General features: G+C 40.2%; 2 protein-coding genes across 5 annotated transcripts in view; one reads left to right on the plus strand and one right to left on the minus strand.

Annotated features, from left to right (window-relative positions):
• Positions 1-1,521: 1,521 nt before the first annotated feature.
• On the plus strand, positions 1,522-20,092 carry Rab9a (RAB9A, member RAS oncogene family). Of its 2 annotated transcripts, XM_013032177.1 has the most exons (3): positions 1,522-1,624; positions 16,120-16,148; positions 19,005-20,092. In XM_013032177.1, the coding sequence occupies exon 3, from the start codon at positions 19,031-19,033 to the stop codon at positions 19,634-19,636; it is 606 nt and encodes a 201-aa protein (XP_012887631.1). In that variant the 5' UTR covers positions 1,522-1,624; positions 16,120-16,148; positions 19,005-19,030; the 3' UTR covers positions 19,637-20,092. The 2 variants fall into 2 exon arrangements, with proteins under 2 accessions (XP_012887631.1, XP_012887632.1); XM_013032178.1 differs by lacking the exons at positions 1,522-1,624; positions 16,120-16,148 and adding an exon at positions 16,888-16,930.
• A 3,014-nt stretch (positions 20,093-23,106) lies between these two features.
• Trappc2 (trafficking protein particle complex 2) overlaps positions 23,107-26,073 on the minus strand; it is a 15,861-nt gene continuing 12,894 nt past the window's right edge. For all 3 annotated transcript variants that reach the window (XM_013032181.1, XM_013032180.1, XM_013032179.1), the window contains 2 exons: positions 25,122-25,207; positions 23,107-23,304 (listed from right to left, as the gene is read on the minus strand). In XM_013032181.1, the coding sequence (XP_012887635.1) occupies positions 23,206-23,304; positions 25,122-25,207 (185 nt within the window). In that variant the 3' untranslated portion in view covers positions 23,107-23,205. The remainder of the gene's footprint in view (positions 23,305-25,121; positions 25,208-26,073) is intronic.

The raw sequence follows: 26,073 nt of genomic DNA on the forward strand, positions 1-26,073 counted from the left end.
CACTTTTGGGCATTTACCCAAATGATCCACAACCAAGGTCATACTAAGGCTACCAGCACAACTGTGTTTATCACAGCATTATTTACCATAGCTAAGATGTGGAACCAACCTATATATAGGAATTCTATGCCTCCATTAGATAGAATGACATCGCCCCATTTGTTAGGAAATGGAAAGTCTTGGAAAATTTATATTAAGTGAAATAAGCCAGGCCCAAAGAAACGTAGGGCCCATGACAAGATTTTCAGATAATGTTTCCCTCATGACCCTACGGATTGCTTAGTTTGGTTCAATTTGTCTGAATGGATATGGCACTATACATTGTTTTTCTTTTGGAAAATTGTCTAAGTTCATATTTGGTTTACTATGTAAATATAGGTGTTTTAAAAAACAAGGCACTATATTTTCCTGCTTGCTATTTCCAATGGATTTATATCTTATAAAACTTTACTCATATTTCTTATGGGAAATTTTCTGTACGTGTAAAAATTGACTTTCTTTTTTATGAGAAAATTCATTTGTGCTCAAACTAGATCTCAGTATCATGTGCCATACTTTCACAATTATTGTAAAATTATCTTATATTTGTGACAGATTTTAATTTAAAACTTTCTAGAATTGAAAATGATTCACCAAAGACCAGAATCAATTATTGTTGGCCACATCAAAAAGTGAGAGTGTTCTGTTAAACGAAGCCAAATGCTGGTGGTTCACATCTGTAATCCTAGCTACTCAGGGGGCAGAAATCTGAAGATTCTTATTTGAATTTAGCCATCCAGCCCAAGCATACAAATCCTAGGCACTCCTATCTCCAAATAACTGACAAAAACCTGGAAGTGAAGTTGTGGCTGAAGTGGTAGAATGCCAGAAAAATCTGAGCATGAAGCCTGAACACTGAGTTCAAGCCCCAATGTCAGTGAAAGAGTAAAATAAAAACAAATAATAAAGTCTACTTCACAAAATATTGAAAATTCGTAAGGAATCCCTCCTTTCTCTAGGAACTTCGACATTATTATCCGTGTGCTCAACTGCATATAAAAAGCAAGGAGTTATGGGCTTCTGAGACGCCACCTCTTGCCACTGCTGTTCTCTTCTTAGAGATGACAGAGGCAGCAGTAGAAGATTAAAGGAAAAATATTCCCTTTTTATTTACCTGTCGTTTATGCGTTTGTATAGTTGTTTTTATTATTGTAATACCATCCTGTGATTGTTTTCATCACATGTTTATTTCCACTTTGTCTAAACTTTAAAAAAAATAACTAATTTTGAGTCCCTGCTGCTGGAGCTTGGCGAGAGCACAGCAGGAATGTTTAACAAGTAAGAAAACTGCAACCGAACCAAGATAGTAGAAAGTCCGGGGCTGAGGTGGGGTGGACCCTGGTCTACCAGACCCCGCCTTCCTGGCCGCTATCTTCCTCCTTCCTACTTTTCCTGGCCTGACCGATCCTAGGGCCTGGCTTCCAGATCCCACCTCCAAGTCCCGCCTCTCAAGGCCCCGCCCCAGCCGGTCGCCATGTTGTTCCCTCTGCCCTGGACGGGAACCACTGTAGCTGTAGCGCGGTAGTGCTGCGGCTCTCTTCTACGTGCCGAGGCTCCAGCGGTCTTTCACCTTCATCACACCCAGGTGAGCAAGCCAGTCGCTCCCGGGACGTCTTCCTTGGGGCTGAGAAGTGAGCCAAACTCGAGACTCCCTTCGGGGCCGAGCTTGGAACCCTTGGTGGAGACGAGCGCGGCCCGGGCTTGGGCGGCGGGGCTTTGGGCGCGCTGGGCTAGCGCGGGCCTTCAGCTGCAGGGGGTGGGGCGTGCTTTGTTGACCCGGGGCTCCTTCCCGGGACCTACCGGGCCTTCCCTCCCGCGGAGGAAGAACACACACACGCACACACCAGGCAAAAAAGAGAGAAGGAAAACGCTATTGAAGGGAGATCAAGTCCCAGACGCTTGTGAGGAAGAGGATGGATAAAGACACCCACAGGGACAGCTAATGCAGCGACCTGGTTCTACACCAGCCTATCCTTTAACCACCCTGGGAGGGGACGCATACCTGCACGCTCCAGAACAAACCCTACTCCCGTATGACTAATGCAGGGAAAGCAAACGCGCCCCGGTCCATTTTGGTGACCTCTCACATGCTACCTAGCTGAAAGTTTGCTTAACATCTTGTGACCTGGCCGGTGAAGAGCTTGGAATGTAAAGCCACTTCTAGGGGGATGCAGGCGGTTTAGGGCTGTATCTGATGCAGACACTGGCCAAGGTTTCAAAATTGCATTCCTTTCTTTCTTCCAACTTAGTAAGCAGAAAGGCAAGATGAGAATTTTAAGTGCTGACCAAATGGTTGGTGGAGATATATTTTTAAGTGATGACACATCCCGTGATCATAGTTTTTTGAGGAATAACTTCGCTAAAGTTTCCAAATTGGCACGTGACCACTGATTTTTTTCCCATACGATTTCAGACTCTAAAATCGATAGAATTTAATCTTTTTTTCTTTGAATGTGTTTGTCTTCTCTCTTTCACCACTAGTGGAAAATCCCAACTTGGTCTATAATCTCAGAAGCTGTCTGGGGTGCCAACAGTTGAAAGAAATTCGGAGCTATTTACTTAGGATTTTTTTTTTCCTGGTGCTCAGGACTGAACTTGGGGTCTTGGACTTGAAGTGTTCGTCCACTGAGCCAAATCCCCAACTCTCAGGAACTTTTAAGAAGTCTCCTTTTAGTTTGTCTTTTAGAAGCTCATATTGAAGTTAGTCACTAGTTCTGTAGAACACCTCTTAGAGTTTCATATCTAATTGTGGCGATCTGGTGATTTCAGTAGTTTTGTGTCCATTGTGGTAAAACTCCCTTGCTTATACTAAGAACATTTATAATTTGGGGTTGGTTTATTTTGGAGACTTTCTGTAATATCGGAATTTTTAGTTTATCATTAGATGGAGGGTTACATTAGACTGGCAAAAGCTAAATAAAATAGCCTTTTCTTGGAGAACAGGGAAATATTTCTAACTTCTTTTTTATTTTTTTGCCTTAGCTACTTCCATCCACACTACTGTATTTGGGAAGCCTGAAAGGAAGTTCCTTTGTTCTAGAAAGTAATTTTTTTTTGGTCGGTTGTGGGGCTTGAACTCTGGGCCTAGGCGCTGTCCCTCAGCTCTAGCTCAAGTCCAGCGTTCTACCACTTGAACCACAGCGCCACTTCCAGATTTCTGGAGGTTTTTATTGGAGATAAGAGTCTCATGGACTTTCCTGCCTGGGCTGGCTTTGAACCACCATCCTCATATCTCAGCCTCCTGAGATCTAGCGCCCAGCTAGAAATTAATTTTTTTGTGCCAGTCCTGGGACTTGAACTCAGGACTTGGGCACTGACTCTGAGCTGTTTTGCTCAAGGATAGTGCTCTACCAGTTGAGCCACAGCTCCACTTCCAGCTTTTTGGTGGTTAATTGAAGATGGTATCATGCACTTTGCTGCCAGGACTGGCTTAGAATTGCAATCCTCAGATCTCAGGCTCCTGAATAGCTAGGATTACAGGCGTGAGCCACTGGCACCCAGCTAGAAATTATTTTTTTAGACTTATTTGATTTCTTACCATTTAGCCCTACTTTTCTTAGGATTGCATTAATATAATGTTTTATTCTCATTGAGTTGCTGTGCTAATAGCTCCATTTTACAGATGAGGAATTCGTTAGAAGGCAGGAAGGTTAAGACTTTCCCAAGGTCACACACATGCAGTAAGACAGCAGGTTTTCAAAGCAGGTGATATTAGTTCTAATTCTCAACTAGGGGACAGTTTTGCTCCCTCCCCCACCTGGGGTGGGCCAGGGAGGTGCTGCTGGTCTCTACTACCTTTAGGCCGGAAGGGATAAACATCCCATCGCCTATGAGACTGTCCCTCCTTCCAATGAGTTATTTGGCCTAAAATGTTGCTAAGTATTGGGTTTGAGAAACCAGGGCTCACATTTCAACTGTTTCTGTAGTTCTTCAAGTTTATTGTCATTTTACTAGTTAGGAAAGTAATTTTATTATTATAAAAGCAAACTGGAGAAATTCTCTCCATTAAGAGGCATAATGATTGGAAAGATGGAGTAGTTAGTTGGGTACTGGTGGCTCACATCTGTAATCCTTGAAGACTGGGATCTGAGAATCACAGAAGCCAGCTAGAACATAAAAGTCTCTGAGACACCTTCCTCAAGTTAACCAGCAAAAAGCTGGAAGAGTCTGTGGCTTAAATGGTGGGGCTCCAGCCTTGAGTGGAAAAAGCCAAGGGGCTTTTTCAAGCTCCAATACTAGCACACACACAAAGATGAGAGAGTGAGCGAGCAAGTTTCTGGTAGCTACATCTGAGACGTAATGGGAGCCACCTCTGTGGATTTAGTGGATTCCATTTCCCCATTACCCAATTGTCTACAAACAATTTTTGAGCACCTGATAGAAAGATGCCACAAGAATGGTAGGGTAGAGGGAGCCTCAACCTTCCTGAAGCTTACATTCTAATCACTGTCATCAGGTTTTGACATCATCCAGAATTTATTGCCTGGACTACTCAAGAACAGAGGTCAGGGGTTCATTAAGAAAACAAAACAGGAGCTGGGAATGTGGCCTAGTGGTAGAGTGCTTGCCTAGCATGCATTGAAACCCCAGGTTCGATTCCTCAGTACCACATACACAGAAAAAGCCAGAAGTGGCACTATGGCTCAAGTGGTAGAGTGCTAGCCTTGAGCTGAAGAGCTCAGGGACAGTGCCCAGGCCTAGAGTTCAAGCCCTCCCCCCCCAAAGAAAACAAAACACCTCTACACCTAGCACAGACTTGAAATTTACTGTGGGCAGACTAAGGTGAAATGGGGAAAAGTTGATAGATTCTTCATAACTTCGTACAGTTGACCCTTTGTGACCATTTACAAAAACCAAATACAGAAAAAAGCCTTTTTTGGTGCTGGTCCTGGGGCTTGATGTTTTGGAGATAAGAGTCTCATGGACTTTCTTGCCTGGGCTGGCTTCAAACCACCATCCTCAGATCTCAGGCCTCCTGAGTAGCTTGGATTATAGTCATGAGCTATCAGTGTGCCTGACCTTATTTTTCTTTTTTCTTTTTTTAGACAGGATCTTCATTTGCAATCTTCCTAACTCAAGAATCTATTCTAGTTGAGCATACAATTCTTCATTAAATTTAGCTTCAGTAGAAAATACATATGCATGTATTGTATCTTTGAAATCAAGAAAAAAAATAAATGATGCAATTTTAAAAATAGCTTTTACATAATTTTCTTTTTGGTGTCTTCCAGCCTGTTTATTCCATGCCTAAGACCAGGCAGGCATTTGAAAAAAAAATGTACCGCTTCATTCGGATGCCAGTTATAACTGTTAGGTAAACTTCAGGAGTGGTTGGTTGAGAGAAATCGAAAAGGTTGGCTCTCTTTAGACATTCATTCCTGGGAAGTGTAACTCAAGTAGTTAATAGAGCCTCTTTTGATGGTAGCTTTAGTTTTCAACTCAAGCCCAGTATCTTCTTTGCTAAGAGGGAATTTATCTGCCTCTTTGTAAAAAAATATTTTTTGTCAGTTGTGGGGCTTGAACTCTGGACCTGGACACTGTCCCTCAGCCCTTCAGCTTAAGGTGAGCACTCTACCACTTGAGCCACAGTGTCACTTCCGGTTTTCTGGTGGTTAATTGGAGATAAGAGTCTCTTGGACTTTCCTGCCTGGGCTGGCTTTGTACCACCATCCTCAAATCTCAGCCTCCTGAGTAACTAGGATGATAGGCGTGAGCCACCAGTGCCCAGCTCTCTGCCTCTTATCAGTTTTCCACTATGATGAGTAGGAGTGAGTATGCTGAATTACACACCTGGAAAGGATTGTTGTCACATGGGACCTAACAAAAAGCATATGTTTTATGTGGGAAAGGTCAAGAGGAATTGATGCCAGAGGACTCTTGCTCAATCTTTAGTTGTTTTGCTGCTTTGGCCAAGTTAGATCACCACATTTCTTTCTTTGTAAAATGAGAAGATGGTTGTATATCATAGTCTCAATAAGAGTTTTGGCACCAAATAGGAACAGTAAATTTTGTCCCTCACAATTTGTTGGTTAAGCAGCAAGGGGAAATCAGCATATTAGGGGCGGATGTTTGGGCAATGCGTCAAACCTGAAAGCTATGTAGATAATAAATTTGTTAGTCAAAACCTAGCCTAAGAAAATAGAGCTTGTGACTAAGTAGGTCATACAGAGACAATTTATTAAGGATTTTGCAGAGAGGGGTGGAAGTGAACTCACCAAGGGAAAAAAAAAACACCTCTGTGAGTTTGGTGGGAAGTTGGGCTAATAGAAGGCCTTGATAGCTGAGGATGGAGACCAAGGAACCACCTCCATGTGTAGATAGAGGGATAGAGAGGCCAGATTTACAGCTGTCCAGGAGCTTAAGTTTGCCTGGGCTGGTGAGATAATTTGGAGGGAAAATCTGTTTCCCAGTGTGACTCTTGATGTTGTATATGTTGTAAAGTCATGATCTGGTATTTCCACATTCTGGATTTTTCCATTTTTGTTAATTTTTGACCATGGGGAGTTGGGGCTTAAATGTTGCTTATCATGAACATAGAAAGGACGGCCAGATGTGGTTAATACTAGTAAGGTAACAGCTCCGTCTATAGGAGTAGAGGAGTATATTTTTGGAAAACGAAATTGAGAAATGAAGCCCACAGTCCAGGCTTCACATTCTGTGGACACAATTCCTCTTTTGTCTTAGGTCTGATGTGTTATAAATGTATGCTGTTGTTTGACAAGGGATGGAGAAACAATATAGAAAAACTCTGTACATTCATTTCATGACCATATTCGTTAAGCATGAAGGAAAGGCTATCGAAGAGTATAAAGGAGCTGAGCTGTTTTAATTCCAAGTTCTCTTGAATTGGATTAAGTTTGGGGTTACAAAAACTAAGGTAACTTCCAGAAGGTTTTTAGAAGAGTGCATGTGTTATCAGTGTTAAAGAAACCTTACAGATTTGTTTCTAGAACTTGCTATGTAAAACTGATGGATAAGAGCACTCAGCTGATTCTAAGTTCAAAAAAAATTAAAAGTCAGGTTTGGGGCTGTAGCTTACTAGTAAGTAGAGTGCTTGGTTAGCTTGTGCAAAGCTCAGGGTTTACTCCCCAGTAAGGTAGAAATCACTGGGTTATGCTGGGTTCTGGTGCTCACACCTGTAATCCTAGCTACTCAGGAGGCTGAGATCCAAGGATAGCAGTTCAAAGCCAGCCCAAGAAGGAAAGTCTTTGAGACTCTTATCTCCAATTAACCACTAGAAAACCAGGAGTGGAGGTGTGGCTTGAGCACTAGCCTTGAGCAAAAAGTATTCAGGACAGCACCCAGGTCCTGAGTTCAAGCCCCACAACCCACCAGAAAAGAAACGGAAGGAAGGGAGGGAGGAAGGGAGGGAGGAAGGAAGGAAGGAAGGAAGAAAGGAAGGAAGGAAGGAAGGAAGGAAGGAAGGAAGGAAGGAAGGAAGGAAGGAAGGAAGGAAGGAAAAAATAAATTATTGAGTTACTGTTTACAGCTACAGGACTTCTGTAGTTTAGCTCACTCAGGGTTCATGCTGGCGTATTTGGCCAGGTGAACATAATTGAAAACACAGGATGTAGTTGAAAATCCAAACAGAAAAGCTGCTAGATGACCCCACACATAGGTGAATGCAAAATATCCTCTGGAATGAGTTGTAGTATTCTTAAATTAAATTCGGAAAATAGTTGTTTTGGAGCAAATGGCTGCCACTGTCCTATTCTGCATTCAATTTATGCATAGCACTTGATTTTTATCACAGCTATCCTCGAGGAAGCCCAGTTTCATAAATAAATGATGTCATTAAAGGGAATGTGTGCAACCTACTGTTGAAATTGTGAACTCCCTGGAGCATGGTGTTCTTCAGAGTATCTCTATTTTCATCAAAAAATTTAAAATAGCCTGCCCTGCCCCCATGAGTTTGCCATAATGCTTTGGGGGCACCTCAGCACAGTTTCAGAACCACAGGATTAGAAGCTGGTTTTTTCCATGATGGTTTATGGATTGCAAGGTTCCATGGTAAGGGAATAAAGCATCAAAGCTGATTTGTTAGCTGCCCACTCACGGGTGGCTCATGCTTGTAGTCCAAGCTACTCAGGAGGCTGAGATCTGAAGATGGCAGTTTGAAGCCAACCTGAGCAGGAAAGTCCATTTAACCAGCTTTTTAATTCCCTCCCCCTCTTCTTTCCATGTCAGTGAGCTTTTCCCTTGGGCTCCTCCCTAGTTAATGGTTGCAGTCTGAGGATGCTGACATTTTGGTTGCTGAGCTGAAGAGAACGGGCAAAAGAAGGGAACCGCAGATCAGGTTTCCCATGCTGACATTTTGGTTGCTGAGCTGAAGGGAACAGGGGCAAAGGAAAAGGACCACAGATAAGGTTTCCTATGCAAACTGCCCCTGCATCCCTACCAACCCTACTTTCCTTCCTGTTTTCTCTCCCATTTTCTGCTGCATATGAACTTAAGGGCTTCTGGTATGGCAAGATGGAGGTGGTCATCCTTTTGGAAACTGCTCCAGCTTTCAGCCCTGACCCTTTTTATGGTCTCAAAGAAGTGCTTGTGAACTGTTTAGCTCTTTTTCAGTTCTGTGGTGGAATCTCCAATTCAGTTGTTTCTTCTAGCATTGGGTTTGTTCTCAAAGAAGTGCTTGTGAACTGTTTAGCTCTTTTGCAGTTCTGTGGTGGAATCTCTAATTCAGTTGTTTCTTCTAGCATTGGGTTTCTTTGAGTCTTTGCTGTCTCTAACTGGACTGACCCATTTGTTTTCCAGCTTAGGTTTGTTGCTGACTTGAATCTGCAGTTGTTCCTTGTTGGTGACCTTTGGGGGCATTCATCTGTTAGTCTTTTTCTGTCATTTGATGGGAATGAACATAACTAACTTTTGGCCTCCCTGTTTAATTAGATCCAGGGAAGTTATTTAATCTTCGTGAACTTACAACCTGTGAATCATTGGTTATAGTGTCCAACTTGGAAGTGATTTTAAGTTGCTGCATGCTAGGTACTTAGTAGACATTCGGTAACTATTGGCTGCTGATATCACTATAACCCTAGCATTTATTATTTGAGCAAGCAAGACAATAGGTAATAGATAGGAAATCCCTACTTTTGAATACAAGTTTTTCAGCTCCATGTCTGATTTAAATTAAAGGTACTTACTTGCTTATCTAACATGAAGAGAGGTGTAATAATCACATTCCTTAAGTGATAGCAGAACCTGTACATCAACAATCAGATTTGGTTTATGTTTTGTTGCTTGAATAGATTTTCTAGTATATATGGTCCAATTCATTCCTTTCATAAATTTTCTTTCTGAACTACCTAGCCATAATTCACAGTATTCTTTTCTTTTTTTCTTGAAACAGGGTCTAGCTATCTAGCCATGATGGCTTCAAATTTGGAATACTGCTTTAGCTTCCAGAGTGCTGGGATTATAGGTGCGAGCTACTACACTGGCTTCTCAATGTTCCTATCTTGACTTGTATTTCTTTGTTAAATTCATCTTTCAAGGTACAGCCTTACGTTTTCTCCACTATTTTATTATCAACAACCATCTTAAGTTCTTTACTACACATAGATTTATGCCTGGCCCTTAAATCAAATAAAGCACCTTCACTTCCTGAGATTAGTAGTTTCCTGTGAGTAAGGCTGTTTACTGAACTGTCACAGTTTGTGGTCAAAGTGTAGTGTAACCAAGTTCCATGGGGAAGGAAAACAAAGGGACATATTGATGCTGAATAATGATGAAAAGTATTATGTGATATGCAAACATATCACTTGTAACATAGAAATGATACATGAATTGATCATTGGAAGTGTGGGTGGTTCCAATCTTATGCAGCCAGGTGCTGGTGGCTCACACCTGTAATCCTAGTTATTCAGGAGGCTGAAACCTGGAGGATGAAGTTTCCAAGCCAGATAGAACATAATAGTTTGTGAGGCTCCATCTTTATTAACTAGCAAAATGATAGGCTGGAAGGTTTAAATGGTGGAACACCAGCCATAATGAACAAGAAAGGCCTTGAGTTCAAGCCCTACTGCTGCCCCCCTGCAAAAAAATCTGACACAGCCTCTTTTTAGTCTTTCTAGAGGAAAGCTCAAGCATACAAGCTTCAATCCACACAGTCATCCTGATTCCACATCTGATTCTCTTAAGCTCAATTGTGAACTACCACATTATAGTTCTCTACTATCCAACATCTCTCCCTTTCCTAGCTGTTAGATAATGCTGAATGGTTGACTAGTTTACCTCCAAAGTGGTCTGTTCCTACTGTAGTTTTTTTTTTTTTGCCAGTCCTGGGGCTGGGGCTTGAATTCAGGGCCTGGACACTGTCCCTGAGCTTCTCTTGCTCAAGGCTAGCACTCTACCACTTGAGTCACAGTGCTACTTCTGTTTTTTTTTTTTCTGTGTATTTGATACTGAGGACTGGAACCAAGGACTTTATGCATGCTAGGCAAGTACTCTACCACTGAGCAACATCCCAATCCCTGTAGTTTTTCTTAATTGTGCTTTGTTATTGTTTTGTTTTTGCTGTAGAGCTAGCTAGTATACATTTGACTTAATACCTTCCCTTTGTTGGTTTTTGGTCACATTCAGCAGGACAATCAGGAAGACTTTAGAAACCAACAGTGGAACTCTTTAAGCTGAGGCACCCCTGAATGAAGATACAAGGAAATAAAAACAGCTCAGGCAAATCTAGGAATAATTTTGAGATTATTTATGCTTCTCTTTGCTTGGTTTATTTGTTTGAATACCAAGATTTTTCTTCCTTTCCCTTTTTCCCTTTCCTTCTGTGTGTATGTGTGCGCGCGTGCACGCACACATGTGTACGTGTGTGCGTATGCCTGCACCAGTCCTGGGGCTTGAACACAGGGCCTGGGCACTATCCTTGAACTTTTTTTTTGGTGCTGAAGGCTAGCACTCTAAACCTGAGTCACAGCTCCACTTCTGGCTTTTTTTTTTTGGAAGTTAATTGGAGATAAGAGTCTCATGGGATTTTCTGCCTGGGCTGGCTTCAAACTGTGATCCTTAGATCTCAGCCTTCTGAGTTGCTAGGAATACAGGCCTAGTGCCTAGCTAAATTTTTATTTTCAGTTTGTGTGTTTTGGTTTGAGACAGAGTCTCATCATGTAGCCCAGGCCGGCCTTGAACTCAGTCCTCCCCATAGGGATTACAGGCTTGAGCCTCTGCCATCATGCTGACTTTGAACCTCAGTTTAACTATGAAATTAAATGGAATGGTGACAAGTACATTCAAGGTGACTGCAAAGGCACTTGTGAATTTGAGAGAAAAACAATCTCTGTAATTTTAAAATAGGAGTGAAATGTTCAACTTAAAATGTTGGAAATGGAAACTAGGCAAGAGTTTAATGGAGTTTTCAAGTCTAGTCTTAAAAAGGAGTTCACAAAGGAGGCCTATCTCCCTTTGGCAGACCATTAGAGGAACATGATTTTTTAATGTTTGCCAGCTCCCTGTTGCAGTCAATCAATAATACTTATTTTAAAGTGGGGTTTTTAAAATTAAGCTTACAAATAAGAATCAATTTTTTTGTTCCCACTCATGTATTTTAGTAGATCTCAAAAATAGAATGGAGAAAGAACTGATAGAGAAACAAGTATACATACAGAAAGTACAATACAATAATAGAAAAAGAATAAAAGAGGAAGGGATTTATTTTAGCATTTATTTGCCCCTCACTATGCAGAGAATTGTACAAGCTCCATGAGACAAAAAGGATCATTAGGTGTTATGTGTGGCCCTCTCAGGGAACTGAGCTGTATTTGGGAAACGATAACATATGTAACAAAGTGAATAGAGCATATAAACAAATGAGAGCATATAACAGAAGTGGGAATGACAGTGAGTGCTAAGAAAACAAAGATTAGGTTCTGGGGTAGCCATTGAAGGCTTCTTGCACCAAATGATTGGAACTTGGCTTCTTTATGGCTTGGATTTGTTGTTGTTGTTGGTCATAGGTATGAACTCTAGGCCTGGGCACTCTCCCTGAGTTCTTCAGCTCAAGGCAAGTGTTCCACACTTGAGCCACAGTGCCACTTATGGTTTTCTGGTGGTTAATTTTCTGGTGGTGAGACATTCCTGCCCAGGCTGGCTTTGAACCTCGATTCTTAGATCTCAGCCTCCTCAGTATGTAGGATTACAGGTGTGAGCCACCGTCGCCTGGCTTATGGCTTAGATTTTTACAGCTATCTGATTAGGAAAGGGATGTCATAGCCCAAGCAAAGACACATGAACAGCAAATCCAGAGATAGGTTTGGGTAGGGGTGTTGAATTGTAGGGATAAAATTGGAACAGATTTAAAGCTAAGGTTGGCTAGCTCTTTGAATGCCATGTTCAAAATCCTGTGCAATAAAAATAATGAAGTAAGTTGATTTTGATACCTGTAAGAAAATGGAGGCAGTGAGATCTACAGCCAGTACGAAATGTTTAGTGACTACATTCATATTAACTAAGTATCTTCTTGATCCTGACGCTTTTATATTCTGCACTGTGTTTTATTTCGTTGTGGGCTTTGGTATCTAACAAGTCAGAGAAGGCCAAAGGAAAGGGTGCTACTGAGAAACTATTTGTAAGCAATTGAACATGAGACACACAAGCACATAATTGAAATGTTGAGAAAATAGTGTTAGAAGAGAGACCTAAAAGGCTTTTTCTTTGTCTTTGGAGTTGGAAGCTGTTGAAAACTTGTTTCATTTTCTTTCTTGCCAGTGACCTGCTTATCCAACTTACCATTTAGATGGGTGTTCTGCTGTGTGGGTGCTACATGTTGGCACACATTAATGTAAAAACTTTTATGGGAATATTCATAGCTACATAACTCACAGTAGCCAAAAGTAGAAGAAACAACCCAAGTCATACTATTAAGGTAGTATATCTATCTATTGTTTGTATAAAGAAATTCCAGGGTGGGAAAGCTCTGCCCGTGGAAACATTGGTATATGAATGGGGGGAAGACTTGAATGCTTTTCATTGATTCCCTCCACTGCCTGCCCATGTTGATAAGTTTACATGGCCCATGAATGATGTTATAAATATCTAAATGGCCTTGTCAGAAAAAAGAATTTGGATGCCACTAAAGGAGTAAGGAGATCATTTGTAGCTTTAATTATATAAATCCAGTTCTAGGGTAGAATTTCTAGTTCTCAGGGTATCTCTGTATGTATAGCATGTATATGTACATGTGAATGTATAGGTGTATGAATATATTCTCACCTACCACAATCACCATTTTGAAGTATACTGTCCAGTGGTTTTTCAGTCACCAACTTGTACAACCATCACTGCTAATTCCAGAATTTTTTCATCCACCAAAAGAACCCTGAAAAATAAAAAAGACAAGACAGTAGCAAACCTTGACAAAAATCTATCATTCTGATTTTAACAAATATTCCTCATTTACCTTCCCTCATTCACTTGCAACCATAATTCTACGGGATCTGGACTTGCCCATCATGCTCCTGTCTTCTGATTTCTCCCCTCTTGCTGCTGAGTTTTGCTTAGTCAAATTCCCCTCTCTTCCGTCGGTGAGGTCTGGGTCCTAAGGTCACTGTGTGGCTAGCACAATCATTGAGACACATCACACTGGTAACCTATGTACAGTCTCTCATTAGCACAGCGTAATACAACCCAGTTTCCCTTTGGTGTTGGCAGGTGAAACAATTGGTTTCTGTTTACAGGATCACGTTGTATGCAAAGTAAGTCTTCCCACATAGTTCGATGAGATAGTGGTGTGCAAAATCTAGGTCTAATTAAGAGAATTCAGTTTGCACTTTGTGCTTCTCACTGGGGGAGATGGTGAGACACTATTTTTAAGTTCTTTGGTTTTGGATGAATAGTTAGATTCTAATTCTTGCCACTGGGGTGTGACATACGTGGTTTTGTGTGTTATGTCACTCGTACTCAGAGTAGGGCTATGTGTGTGTGGTTTGTATCCTTAAGTGTCTGGCTCATAGATAGCACTCATTAAATCCATGTTGAAAAACTGTTTTCCTACCTGTTCTATGGAGCACTAGGCTTCTGTGGAGAAGTTGAAAACATTTGACTGACCCTTCATTTAAAACATTTTAAATTACTTATGCTCTACTAAAACAGGAGTATACTCAAAATGTACCCCATTCCTTATATTGGCAGACTAGATCACTTATCCCTATTCAGTTCTTAAACAGTTGAAAAGACTATTGCTGTCTGGAACTATTTTTCACTCTGCTTTTACAACTGTAAGACTCATAGAAACAAAAGCTAAAGCAGTAGTGATTGTAGTAGCCCAGTGGGTTAAGTACTTGGGCTTTAGCATCATTCTTCCCCATTTACATCTTACTCCCACCTTTCACTGGTTGTATAATCTTCAATAACTGATGTCACCTCCCTTGAGTCTGTATCTTCATCTATGATGTAAGACTAGTAAGAAATGTATGAGGAATAAAATGGCAACAGGGCTCAGTCAGTGTTGGCTGTTATTGTTATTTTATCCTTAACTCTGAAAGTCAACATTTTGCTGGATACCTGTGGGCTCATACAAAAATTCTCGCTACTCAGGAGAATGAAGGTTCTAAGCCAGCCAGGGCATACAAATTCAAGAGACTTGTCATCTTGCTAACCAGCAAAAAGCTAGAAGTGGAGGTGTGCCTCAAGTGGTAGAAGATCTGTCTTGCAAGCGTGAGGCTGTGACAAATGGGTGGGTGGGGTTGAAACTTAGAGAAAGAGTCCTTGTAGTTTAGCATAGTTCTACATAGGTACCACAGGGAAACCTTCACATTGAATTTGATCCTTTGGCTATCTAATGTAGAGACCGCATGTAACTTGTTCTGGCTCTAGCTCTTTAGCTAAACAGTTAAATGTAAAACTAATGGCCATAGAAAGAATCTGTCTGTAAAACTGCGAGTAAAGATTGCTTCATGTGTTCAGTTCTCAGGAATTTCCCTTCCTCCTTTAATGAGCCTGGTACTGTAATGAAACCCTTGTGTCCTGTCATATGAGTGAATCTTTCCAGAAACTCTACGAGGTAGGTAATGCTGTTCTTTTTCAAGCTGTTAAGTAGCTTGACCACCTACAGGAGTGTGCTCTGACCATTAGAACTTGCCAGGAGCAAGTTCTTCTTTCTGACGGTTGTTATTGACTCAGAGAAGTTTTCCTTTGCTCTGGATGCCCAGAAGCCTGCCTTGTACCACATTGCTGCCACCTCTCCCTTGCTGCATGGCTCCTCTGTTTTTCCTTGAGTATGAGATCCATTTCATTCTATGGAATATGACTTATTCTCAGCCACTCAAAATCTGGGAAAGTTTTGAAGAATTCATGAAGTATTATGTTTTGTTTCAATCTTATTTTATATATTTGATTAGTGTATATCAGTTATTGTGGGGGAGGGATTTCATGTTAGTTCACACATGTTCACATTGTATTCCAATCAATTTCACCCCCTCTATCAAACTCCCTCCCTTCCTCCTCCTAAGAAATAGCTTTCCCAACAGCTTTCCAAATTGCTTTTCTTCTATTTTATTCTTTTTTTTTCTTTTCTTTTTTTTTTTTTTTGGTTAGTTGTGGGGCCTGAACTCTGGGCCTGGGCACTGTGCCTCAGCTCTTCAGCTCAAGGAGAGCATGCTAACACTTGAGCCACAGGGCTGCTTCCGGATTTCTGGTGGTTTATTGGAGGTAAGAGTCTCACAGACTTTCCTGCCTGGACTGGCTTTGAACCGTGATTCTCAGATCTCAGCCTCCTGAGTAGCTAGGATTACAGGTGTGAGCACCAGTGCCTGGGTTATTTTATTCTCTCCTTAATATAATTTTTAGGTATCTCTGTATGAGCAACTCAGTAAAAAATGGTGAGCAGATATACTTTTTGTTGAAATAAAGAATCTGGTGATTGTGTGAGTATGGATGAACTGGTAGAGCATTTTGCTTAGCAGGGGTAAAAACAAGCCTGGGATTTAATATCCAGGACCTAAAAAGAAAAAAGAATCTGGATGGTAATAGAAGTTAAGTATTTCTTTCACATCGTAGTTCTTATTCTTACTCTTGAAATTGTGAAAATAAATGTATATCACAAATGTGAGTTTTCTGTTGTTTTCTTTTTCTTTGCAGATTAATGATGCTTGAACTGAGCTGTTAAGGTAAGGTTTAGGACCTGTATATCTTTTTCTTCTCAGACTTACTTGAAATTAGTTGTATAATGTAAGTAATGTTTAACCATAGTGGTGATTATTGTCTTTGGACAATCATTCCAAATTGGAATTTAAGAGATTTCATATTACATTTTAGTTAAAATTTTAGAATAACATAGTAAGATACTTTGATTTATTTAAATACTTAAAGAAATTTCAAGGAATTCTCTTTTTAGAGAATACAAAAGGAACATTTTTAATGTCCATATACTCATTGTGATTTTGTTCATGTATAGATTGAATGAAATTGGCTAGTTAGATGTTTATTAGTGGAAATTAAAATAATTTGTGGGGCTGTGAAGGTGGCTCAGTGGTAGAGCACTTGCCTTGCATGCATGAGGCCCTGGGTTCGATTCCTCAGCACCACATAAGAAAAAAGAAAAGCCAGAAGTGGTGCTGTGGCTCAAGTGGTAGAGCGCTAGCCTTGAGCTGAAGAGCTGAGGGACAGCACCCAGCCCCAGAGTTCAGGCCCCACGACCGGACCCCCCCCAAAAAAAATTTGTGTACTTACACCACCATGTACGTTTGTATATAACTTGTTAGAATCAAAGAGGTAGTAATGTATATAATAATTATGTTAACAAATAGGAAGGTATGTGTGGGGGGATTCCCAAACTGTAGATTGGAAATATTTTAAAAATTGTTCCTGCTAGGTGCTGGTGGCTCATGACTATAAATCCTAGCTACTCAGGAGGCTGAGATCTGAGGATCGCGGTTCAAAGCCAGCCCAGGTAGGAAAGTCCATGAGACTCTTATCTCCAATTAACCACCTGAAAATTGGAAAGTGGCACTGTGGCTCAAAGTGGTAGAGTGCTAGCCTTGAGCGAAAAAGGCTTAGGGACAGTGCCCAGGTCCTGAGTTCAGGCCCCACAAGTGACAGACATACCCATAAAGATTATTCCTTAGTTCCTGGTGTGTGGGGTTTGCATACCCCAAATTTCTTTGGTCAGAATAATGACAGAGAGTAGGAAATCCTGCATTATTATGAAAAAATGACTATCAAAGTGACCTAATAAAAATTCTACCTTATAAAATCTCAAGGGATTCTTAAAACTTAATTTGGTAGCTGTTTGTAATTACTAGCATCTAAACTGTACACCAGCAACTAAGTATATATAATTACACATGATGTATTTTTTGATGACACGTAACATGGGAGGCTGGTTTACACCAGCATCATCACAAATACACTGATGCACTATGAGGACTGGGTCATGAGAATTTTTCAGCTGTTTTATAGTCTTTGGGCCTACCATTTTATTTATATATATTTACATATTTTGTCTGATGTTGAGTCATTTGTTAGGTGGCACAACTAGTTTGTTTGCTTTTTTGTTTTGGTCATCTCTTGTAGTTATTTACGCAAGATTTCAAAAAAATTAAACAAAAGTTCTAATTTAGGGAATTGTTACCTGTGCTAGAAAATTAAGAAGGTTGAGGTCTTTTTACTAAATGTAGTCAGGGCATTGACAGAACATCACCTTTGATATAAGTGTGTCTATATTTAAATGAGTTAAAATTACATAAATGAGGCTGAGGTGTAGCTCAGTGGAAGATTAAGTGTAATTATGCACAGGGCCTTCCCTGTGTTTAATCCCCAGCACCAAAAAAAAAAGGCAAATTTGGTTCCTCCCATCAATCACATGTAATGACTGTCATAGTGAATGTTTCCATCATTGTATATAATTCTCTTTTAGAGTTTATTTTCCTCTAGAAATTTTAGTATACTTAAAATGTTTAGTAATGAAATAGATACAGATTAATTGATAGTTTGATTCAAAATAACTGGGGACAAAAACAAGTTAGGGTTTTATGGAAGAAACTGGATTTAGCATACACTGGTAATTGATAAAGGTGGAATTAGGGCTTATGGGAGTTCAGAAGTTTTGAATATTTTTCAGTATGTTCGAAATGTTCCATAATAAAAAATGGAACAAAAACTCTCATTAGGAGCATTGCTCTCATTGGCACTTAGAAGCAGCTGTCAAGAGGCAACAGCGATTCCACTCCCACAAGGCTGGTTCTTGGCGTATAGGAAAGTTGAATCTTGTCCTTGGACTTCCTTTAAAGGGGTAGTAGCACATTTTCCTTCCAGGTCTTTTTCACTCTATTCATAACCGTACAGGCTCATATATGCTAAGAGTTGGAGCTGCCCAAAGGAGTTTTGTGAATACAGAATGCTAGATTATATTATTAAAAAATTCCATTGATACCAACACTCATTTTAGCAACTTAAAGTAGTGCTCCTAATAAAGAGAAACTCCATTTACTCAGTGGTTGGTTTATTTTATCCCAATCAGTGAGCTTCTAGAAATCTCTAGCTTTTCTGCTTAACATTTCCTTTGTCTGGAGAAAGAAGAGGGAGAGGTAGTAGAGACCATCCCTAGCACAAGGAGCACCATCAGTGAACACCATCCATAATTCAGCACTAGAGGCTATTTGGAATTGTTAAGGAGTCTTGTGGACTTTTGTCCCTTTAACTGGCAGAGTGGCCTGTAGTCAGCTGGGCAGGATTATCTCTTAAGTGTTGGGATGGGACTCAGATTTTGCCTGGGGTCCTAGCTTGCAGTACTAGTCTTGACCTGTGAAAGGGAAAAGTAAGCCCCTTCTAGCTCTTCCAGGACACAATGGGAAGGGATTGTCTCGCACCTAGCAGTAAATGACAATTCTTGTTAGTTAGGGCTTCCCTTTACAAAGAGGAATCCAGGCTGTATGTTTTATTTTGACTTAAGTGGTAGTAGCCCTACAATCATGCAGAGGAGTGTTGGATGTAAAAGGATGTAATGCTACCTTTTTCTGTTCCAGGGTTTTGAAGTCAAAAATCATTAATAATGGCAGGAAAATCCTCACTTTTTAAAGTAATTCTCCTTGGAGATGGTGGAGTTGGGAAGAGTTCTCTGATGAACAGATACGTAACTAATAAGTTTGATGCCCAGCTCTTCCACACAATAGGTGTGGAATTTTTAAATAAAGATTTGGAGGTGGATGGACATTTTGTTACCATGCAGATCTGGGACACGGCTGGGCAGGAGCGGTTCCGAAGCCTGAGGACACCATTTTACAGAGGTTCTGACTGCTGCCTGCTCACTTTTAGTGTGGATGATACACAGAGCTTCCAGAACTTGAGCAACTGGAAGAAAGAATTCATATATTATGCAGATGTAAAAGAGCCCGAAAGTTTTCCTTTTGTGATTTTGGGCAACAAGATCGATATAAGCGAACGGCAGGTGTCTACAGAGGAAGCCCAAGCCTGGTGCAGAGACAACGGCGACTGTCCTTACTTCGAAACCAGTGCAAAAGATGCCACCAATGTGGCAGCAGCCTTTGAGGAGGCAGTTCGAAGAGTTCTAGCTACCGAGGATAGGTCAGATCATCTGATCCAGACAGACACGATCAATCTCCACCGAAAGCCTAAGCCAAACTCATCTTGCTGTTGATTGTAATAGTCCATGCATTCTAACCAGCTCACATGTTTACACACAGTAAACATGAGGGTGGCTAAATGAATTAGCATTTGCAGCAGTGTTCATTTACTAATAAAATTAAACTAATGTATATTGCTGCTTCATTAATTGGTGGCAGAAGGGACACATCCACTCTGGGGAAATCTATTTACTCAGTAATGACACCTTACACTTAGAAATTGTAATGGTTGTCTGATGTTTCTTTAATTTAAACATGTTAAGTTAGCACTAATGAAATGACCATGAATTTAATTGTACTTCAAACAAAAATCTTGGATATTCTGGAAGTTATACTTGTGTGTCCCCCCCCCCGAAAAATGGAAAACTACTTTTATATGTGTATATTTTTATGTAATTAGCATTCTATTCTTGGTTCGGGGAAATAATTCCTAAAGCAATAAATATTAAAGATTAAAATCTAATGTGTTTCTGTTGCATTGCTTTATATATTTATTTACATCAGAGCATTTTTTTTTTACTTCTCCCGTTTATTCTCCATTGCATTTGAATTGATCTCACAATTGTTCCTCGTTCATGTGCCACACAGGCACTCAGCCCCTTCCTAACAGCTTGGAGGAAGCAGTAGAGATGGTACTTTGTGAGAGGGTAAATGAAGACAACTTGATTTGCTCAGGTATGTGTTTAGTATCTTCTCTATCATTGAACATGCTCTCGGGTCCCCTTCTCCCCACCCCATAAATAATTGGTGTGACTGCAAAGACCAGACTGAAAGCAAATTGGTCATTCAGGAGTCAGGTTCATATGCTGGGCCACCAATGAGTCCTGTTCTCCAGAGGCAAATCAAAGCCTCCACTGCAGTTGATGTGGTCGGGACGCTCCCTCAACTGTGTGTGTGGAGCTGCAGGGTTACTAAGGGCCATGCCAGGTAGGGAACAAGAGATCATTGTCATGCAGGGAGTATAGAATTTGAATAATTTGATGTAATGATACATTTTTCTCCCAATCCCACTCGTTGGAAACTACTGAGGGAAAAGTCTTGTAAGGCAGTAAAAGTGTGAAGTAGAAAAAAACCGACAAAAGTAGGTACTGAGTGAAAGGTCTGGACTGGCTATATTTTCTGGAATGCCCTAGACTGACAACCAGGAAGTGAATGCTGGAGTAGGTGTATGAGCAGAGCAGAGACTGATAATATCAGATTTTGGACATTGAAGTATCCTAGGAAATTCCCGGCTATACAAAGAGGGTAAAACCATGTTTGTGGACGTTATCTATACCAAGTATAAATGTGTAAGGGTAGTGCTGGCATGCATGTGTTCAGTGCATCCTGATTTTTCTCACGACTCATTTCACCCCATCAATCTTGTGCTCCAGAATCTGCGGAGACATTACGTACCACATCTAAATTTTGGCAGATTAGCATTTTCAATGTTCAGTGCTTTCTCTGGCTAAGCAAACCCAACTCTGTAATAGCACTGTCCTATGAGATCTACCTGAGGTTCCATTCACTGCTAGACTCTTTCCTTGAACTCCAATGAAAGAGCCAAATGAGAAAATTGCTACTTTACTGGTAATTTACATGGTGTACACGCCTAGTAACCATCTCACCTTCACAAACATGGAGAAAAGGCCATTATAGTCTGGTGTTCACCCCTAAATCTTGCTGTAACACGCTGCTGTTCCTGGTTGGCTGGAAGTATATGCTCAGTGAGGGTGGGGCAAGTTATAAACAGTAACTACATGTTTGCAGCTCTCCTATTAGCATGTCTGTACCACTCCTGTTCCCAAAGCTCTGGAACCTAGCTGGAGGTGATCTGAGCTGTCTAATGGATTAACAGTAGTTTGTAGACTTTCAATAGGAAAGCAGGATGAAAAGTGGGCAAAGGGTATTGAACAGCACTTGAAAAGTGGACATCAGCCAAATGCCCATGATTCATGCCTGTAATCTAGCTTCTCAGGAGGCTGAGATCTGAGGATCGTGGTTCAAAGCCAGCCAGGGCAGAAAAGTCCTTGAGACTTATTTCCAGTTAAACAGCAAAATACCATAAGCAGAAGTGTAGAGCACCAGTCTGAAGGAAAAAAGCTAAGAGCTCAATGCCCTAAGTTCAGGCCCTAGTATCAGCACACACAAAAAGACATTATGTCACCACAAGCGTGGACATATATCTATTTAAGATTTCAAATAAATAGAGTAAAAATGATAGCAACTTCACACAAGCACACGAGATAAAGCGTAGATTTTCTTGCTCAAAAGCTTTTTGAATTGAACACTCTTCAAGTGTCACATAAAAATCTGGCTATATTACTTGCTTTTCCACAGATGTACTATTTTACAGTCAAATCAGAAGAGACCCCTCCTGGGTCCCACTGATTTATAAACTAAAAGGCCAAGTAAAAACATAAATGGAATCCAAGTTGTTTTTTTTTTCTGGGAGAGGGAGGGGATTGAACTTGGATCCTGATCACTGTCTCTGAGCTCTTTCACTTAAGGCTAGTGCTCTACCATTTTCAGCCACAGTGCCACTTCCGGTTTTCTGATAAGAATCTCACAGACTTTTTTCTGCCTGAGCTGGCTTTGAATAAGGAGCCTCAGATTTAAGCCTCCTGAGCAGCTAGGATTACAGGTGTGAGCCACTGGCACATGGTCCAAACTTATTTTTAATAACAGTTCTCAAATCACACTTTTTTAGGAATAGATACCGAGTCTTATTTAACCCTTAGTTTACTGTTTAAGAAAAAGGAAATCTAAGAACATAATGTGATAGATGCAGCATATTTCTTTGTGGACTGTAATGTCCAGGATTCTAAAACTATAGAAGAATCACTATTCTCAGTATCTGACATGCAACATTTTTATACTGGAAAAGCTTTTGGCTTTACATTCTTAAGTAGTACTGGGTATTATAAGCCTTTTTTAATAACATCTCCAAATGTATATAAATAAGTCAAAATGTATGCTATTAATTTCATTGACTTCTGCAGAATCTTTGTGCATGTTTGTGCTGCTGCTGGGGCTTGAACTCAGGACCTCAGCGCTGTCTCTGAACTTCTGTACTCAAGACTAGCACTCTACCACCTAAGCCACAGCTCTTCCTCCAGCTTTTTTTTAGGAGGGTGTTAACTGGAGATGAGTCTCATGGATTTTCTTGCCTGATCTGGCTTTGAACTGCAACCCTCAGATCTTAGCCTCCTGAGTAGCTAGGATTAGAGGTATGAGTCACCAGTACCCAGCTTACTTCTGCAGAATCTTTTAGTTTAAAATCTACCAAACCTTGAGGATATTTGTTTTTGAATTGTTATATTAAGATCAAGCCACCTGAATCAAGAAAGCCAAAAGGTTAGTCTCAGTTTTTGAAATAAAAATTTCAAAATTATTAATAAACATTAATAATTCTGCAAGCATATTAATACTGATAATCAGCATGAGACTGCATTATTTTAGAATATTTAAGCAATTATATTACATTTAGATAAACAGACACAGATGAGTTTTCCAAGTTGTTTAATAAATTTACTTACAATGCACACATTCCTGAGTATTCCCTATTGTGATGACATCATTGTTTTTCAGGACTTTTCTGCACTCAGCTTAAAAGGTGCTTCTTCCCAAGAAACTGAACTTTTCTGTCAAATGCACTTGACCGAATAGGAGAATTGGGCTCATAAAATGGGTTCATTGCAAACTAGGAAAAGAAGAGAGGACTAGTGAGCTTATCAAAGCAGAGGATGACAAATCACAAGTCCTTAAAAGGAAATTATTTTCTAGTTTTAAATTTCAAAAGACATTTAAAAAAAGTCTGAGGATTTCATTTTTAAGATTCATTGAAAATGTTCCATTGTTAAACACTAACATCTCCTAAAGAGAATTTTTCTTATGGTGCTTTAGCTTTGAGAAGTACCTGTGGCTAAACTAATAGTTGTGTGTCAAGTATTGCCTGTGCAAATTCACCCTTTTGTGAAATACTAGTCTAATGTATTCATAACAAATATACGGACTGTCAATCCCTTTGGACTATATAAACAAATGTAAAATCTGACATACATTTAGAGTTAAAAAAACAGTGACACCATTACTGCTGCGTAGTAACTTATTTTGTATATGTGTTTATGCCAGTACTAGGGCTTGAATTCAGGGCTTTGTGCTTGCCTTTAGCTTTTTCACTGGAGGCTAGCACTTCATCAGTTGAGCTATACATCCACTTTTGGCTTTTTGATGGTGAACTGAAGTATTTATCTACTTGGGCTGGCTTTGAACTATGATCCTCAGATCTCAGTCTCCTGATTAACTGGGATTAGTGCCCAGCAAGTTAACTCTTAATGGGACTTCCTTTTTGAGACAGTCTAACTGTGTAACCTTGAACTATAGATATTCCTGTCTCAGTTCCTGAGTGCTGCGATTATAGAAATGTATTACCTTGCATGATAGCTTGTTATCTGTGCATGTAATATTCTAGCACAGGTCTAAGTAACAGTTCCCTTAGCTGATACAGTAAATGTATTATAATATGTGAGAAAAAGTATTTGTCACCTTTGACTAGAAATACTGAATGTCCAATTTTGTTATTGTGCTTTAGGGAAGGGGAAACAAAGGAGGAGGCAACAATGCTTGATAAAAAAAATGTACTGGTTATTTTGCCCATGTAATTGTAACCCCTCTGTACAGTATTTTCACAGTAATAATTTCAAAAACTCAAAAGCATAGACCATACTTAAGAACATACTGTTGTTGGCACTATAGTCTGACATCCTATTACTGCTTCATTTGTCAATTTAATATATCCATTTAAAAAACAAACAGGCGGCACCATTGTCCTCAAATGGCTATTTGATGATAAAAGAATCACTTCCTGCTAGGCACCAGTGGGTCTCACCTATAATCCTAGCTACTCAGGAGGCTGAGATCTGACAATGCTGGTTTGAAGCCAGCCTGAGCAGACAAATATCTCCAATTAACCAGCAAAAAGCTGGGAGTAGAGGTGTTGCTCAGCTGCTAGAACAGCAGCCTTGAGCAAATTAGCTATGTAAGAGAGTGAGGCATAGTTCAAGCCCCAGTAGTGGCACATATACCACCAACAAAACCACAAAAACCACTTCATATCAATTTGTGATCTATAGTCATCACTGCAAATTATTTGTAAACTGCAACTGATTTGTAAAGTCAATGGAAAAAGTTTTAAAGCATTTTCCCTAAGGTAGACTGCATTCTTGCTCTTTAGGAATCCATAATAAAGTCAAGTCTCTTAACCAAAGGGGAAGAATGACACTGACTTACCTTCACAGTAACTTAAAACTCACTACCCTGACTTTTTCTGAATATCATTTGATTTGGCAGGGAATACTTGGCCACTGGGAAAATTGGCAGAGCTAGTTCTAACTGGGTGAAAGCTAGTCTAAAATGAAAACTGCAGCTTGAGAGACATGCTTAAACAGGGCAGTCTCCTGTCAAAGCCAGAATCCCTTGTTACAATCAGACTTTTAAAAATTATAGACCTTACCTTACCTTTATGTATAAATCATAGACATCAGTGAAGAAGTTCTTTATTCCATCTTCTTGCCTTACATCATGAAGCATAATAAATCTCATATGTGAGACAATTAAGGTATAATCTTTAGTCAAACTGAAAAATTAAAAGCAATTGCTTAGCTAGGCTGGTGGTTCATGCCTGTAATCTTAGCTACTACTCAGGATGCTGAAATGTGAGGATAGCAGTTGGAAGCTCACTCGGCCAGGAAAGTCTCCGAGATTGTTACCTTCATTTCACTACCAAAAAGTGAGAAGTGGTTCTTCAAATTAATCATATGTACTATTTTGCAATGGGAGAGTTGAATGTATAAACTGTTTAAAGACAACTTTGTTTTATCTTAGAATATAATCTTTAAAATTAGAAAACAAAGCTAGGGGCACAGCTTAAGAGCAGAGTACCTACCTAGCAAGCATGAAAGCCCAAATTCAAATGGCAAAAAAATAAAGTTAGAAAACAGATATAAAGCCAGACACTGATGGCTCATACCTGTAATCCTAGCTACTCAGGAGGCTGAGATCTGAGGATCACAGTTTGAAGTCAGCTTGGGCAGGAAAGTCTGTGAGACTCTTATCTCCAATGAATACTCCCCCAAAAAGCTTGAAGTACAGCTATGGCTCACATGGTAGAGCATTAGCCGTGAGCTAAAAAAGCTCAGGAACACTGTCCAGGCCATGAGTTGAAGTCTCAAGACTAGCACTAACAAAAAACATATATAAAGAAAACTCACCCTGGGCTGGGAAGGTGGCTCAGTGGTAGAGTGCTTGCCTTGCATGCTCGAGGCCCTGGGTTCGATTCCTCAGTACCACATAAGCAAAAAGAAAAAAGCCAGAAGTGGCGCTGTGGTTCAAGTGGTAGAGCACTAGCCTTGAGCTGAAGAGCTGAGGGACAGTGCCCAGGCCCAGAGTTCAAGCCCCACAACCGGACCAA

The sequence above is a fragment of the Dipodomys ordii genome, unplaced genomic scaffold (genome assembly GCF_000151885.1).
Source record: "Dipodomys ordii isolate 6190 unplaced genomic scaffold, Dord_2.0 Scaffold150, whole genome shotgun sequence".
NCBI lineage: Eukaryota > Metazoa > Chordata > Mammalia > Rodentia > Heteromyidae > Dipodomys > Dipodomys ordii.

Excerpts from the sequence above, each read along its gene's own strand:
- Rab9a (XM_013032177.1), top strand. The coding sequence starts at position 19,031 with ATGGCAGGAAAATCCTCACTTTTTAAAGTAATTCTCCTTGGAGATGGT.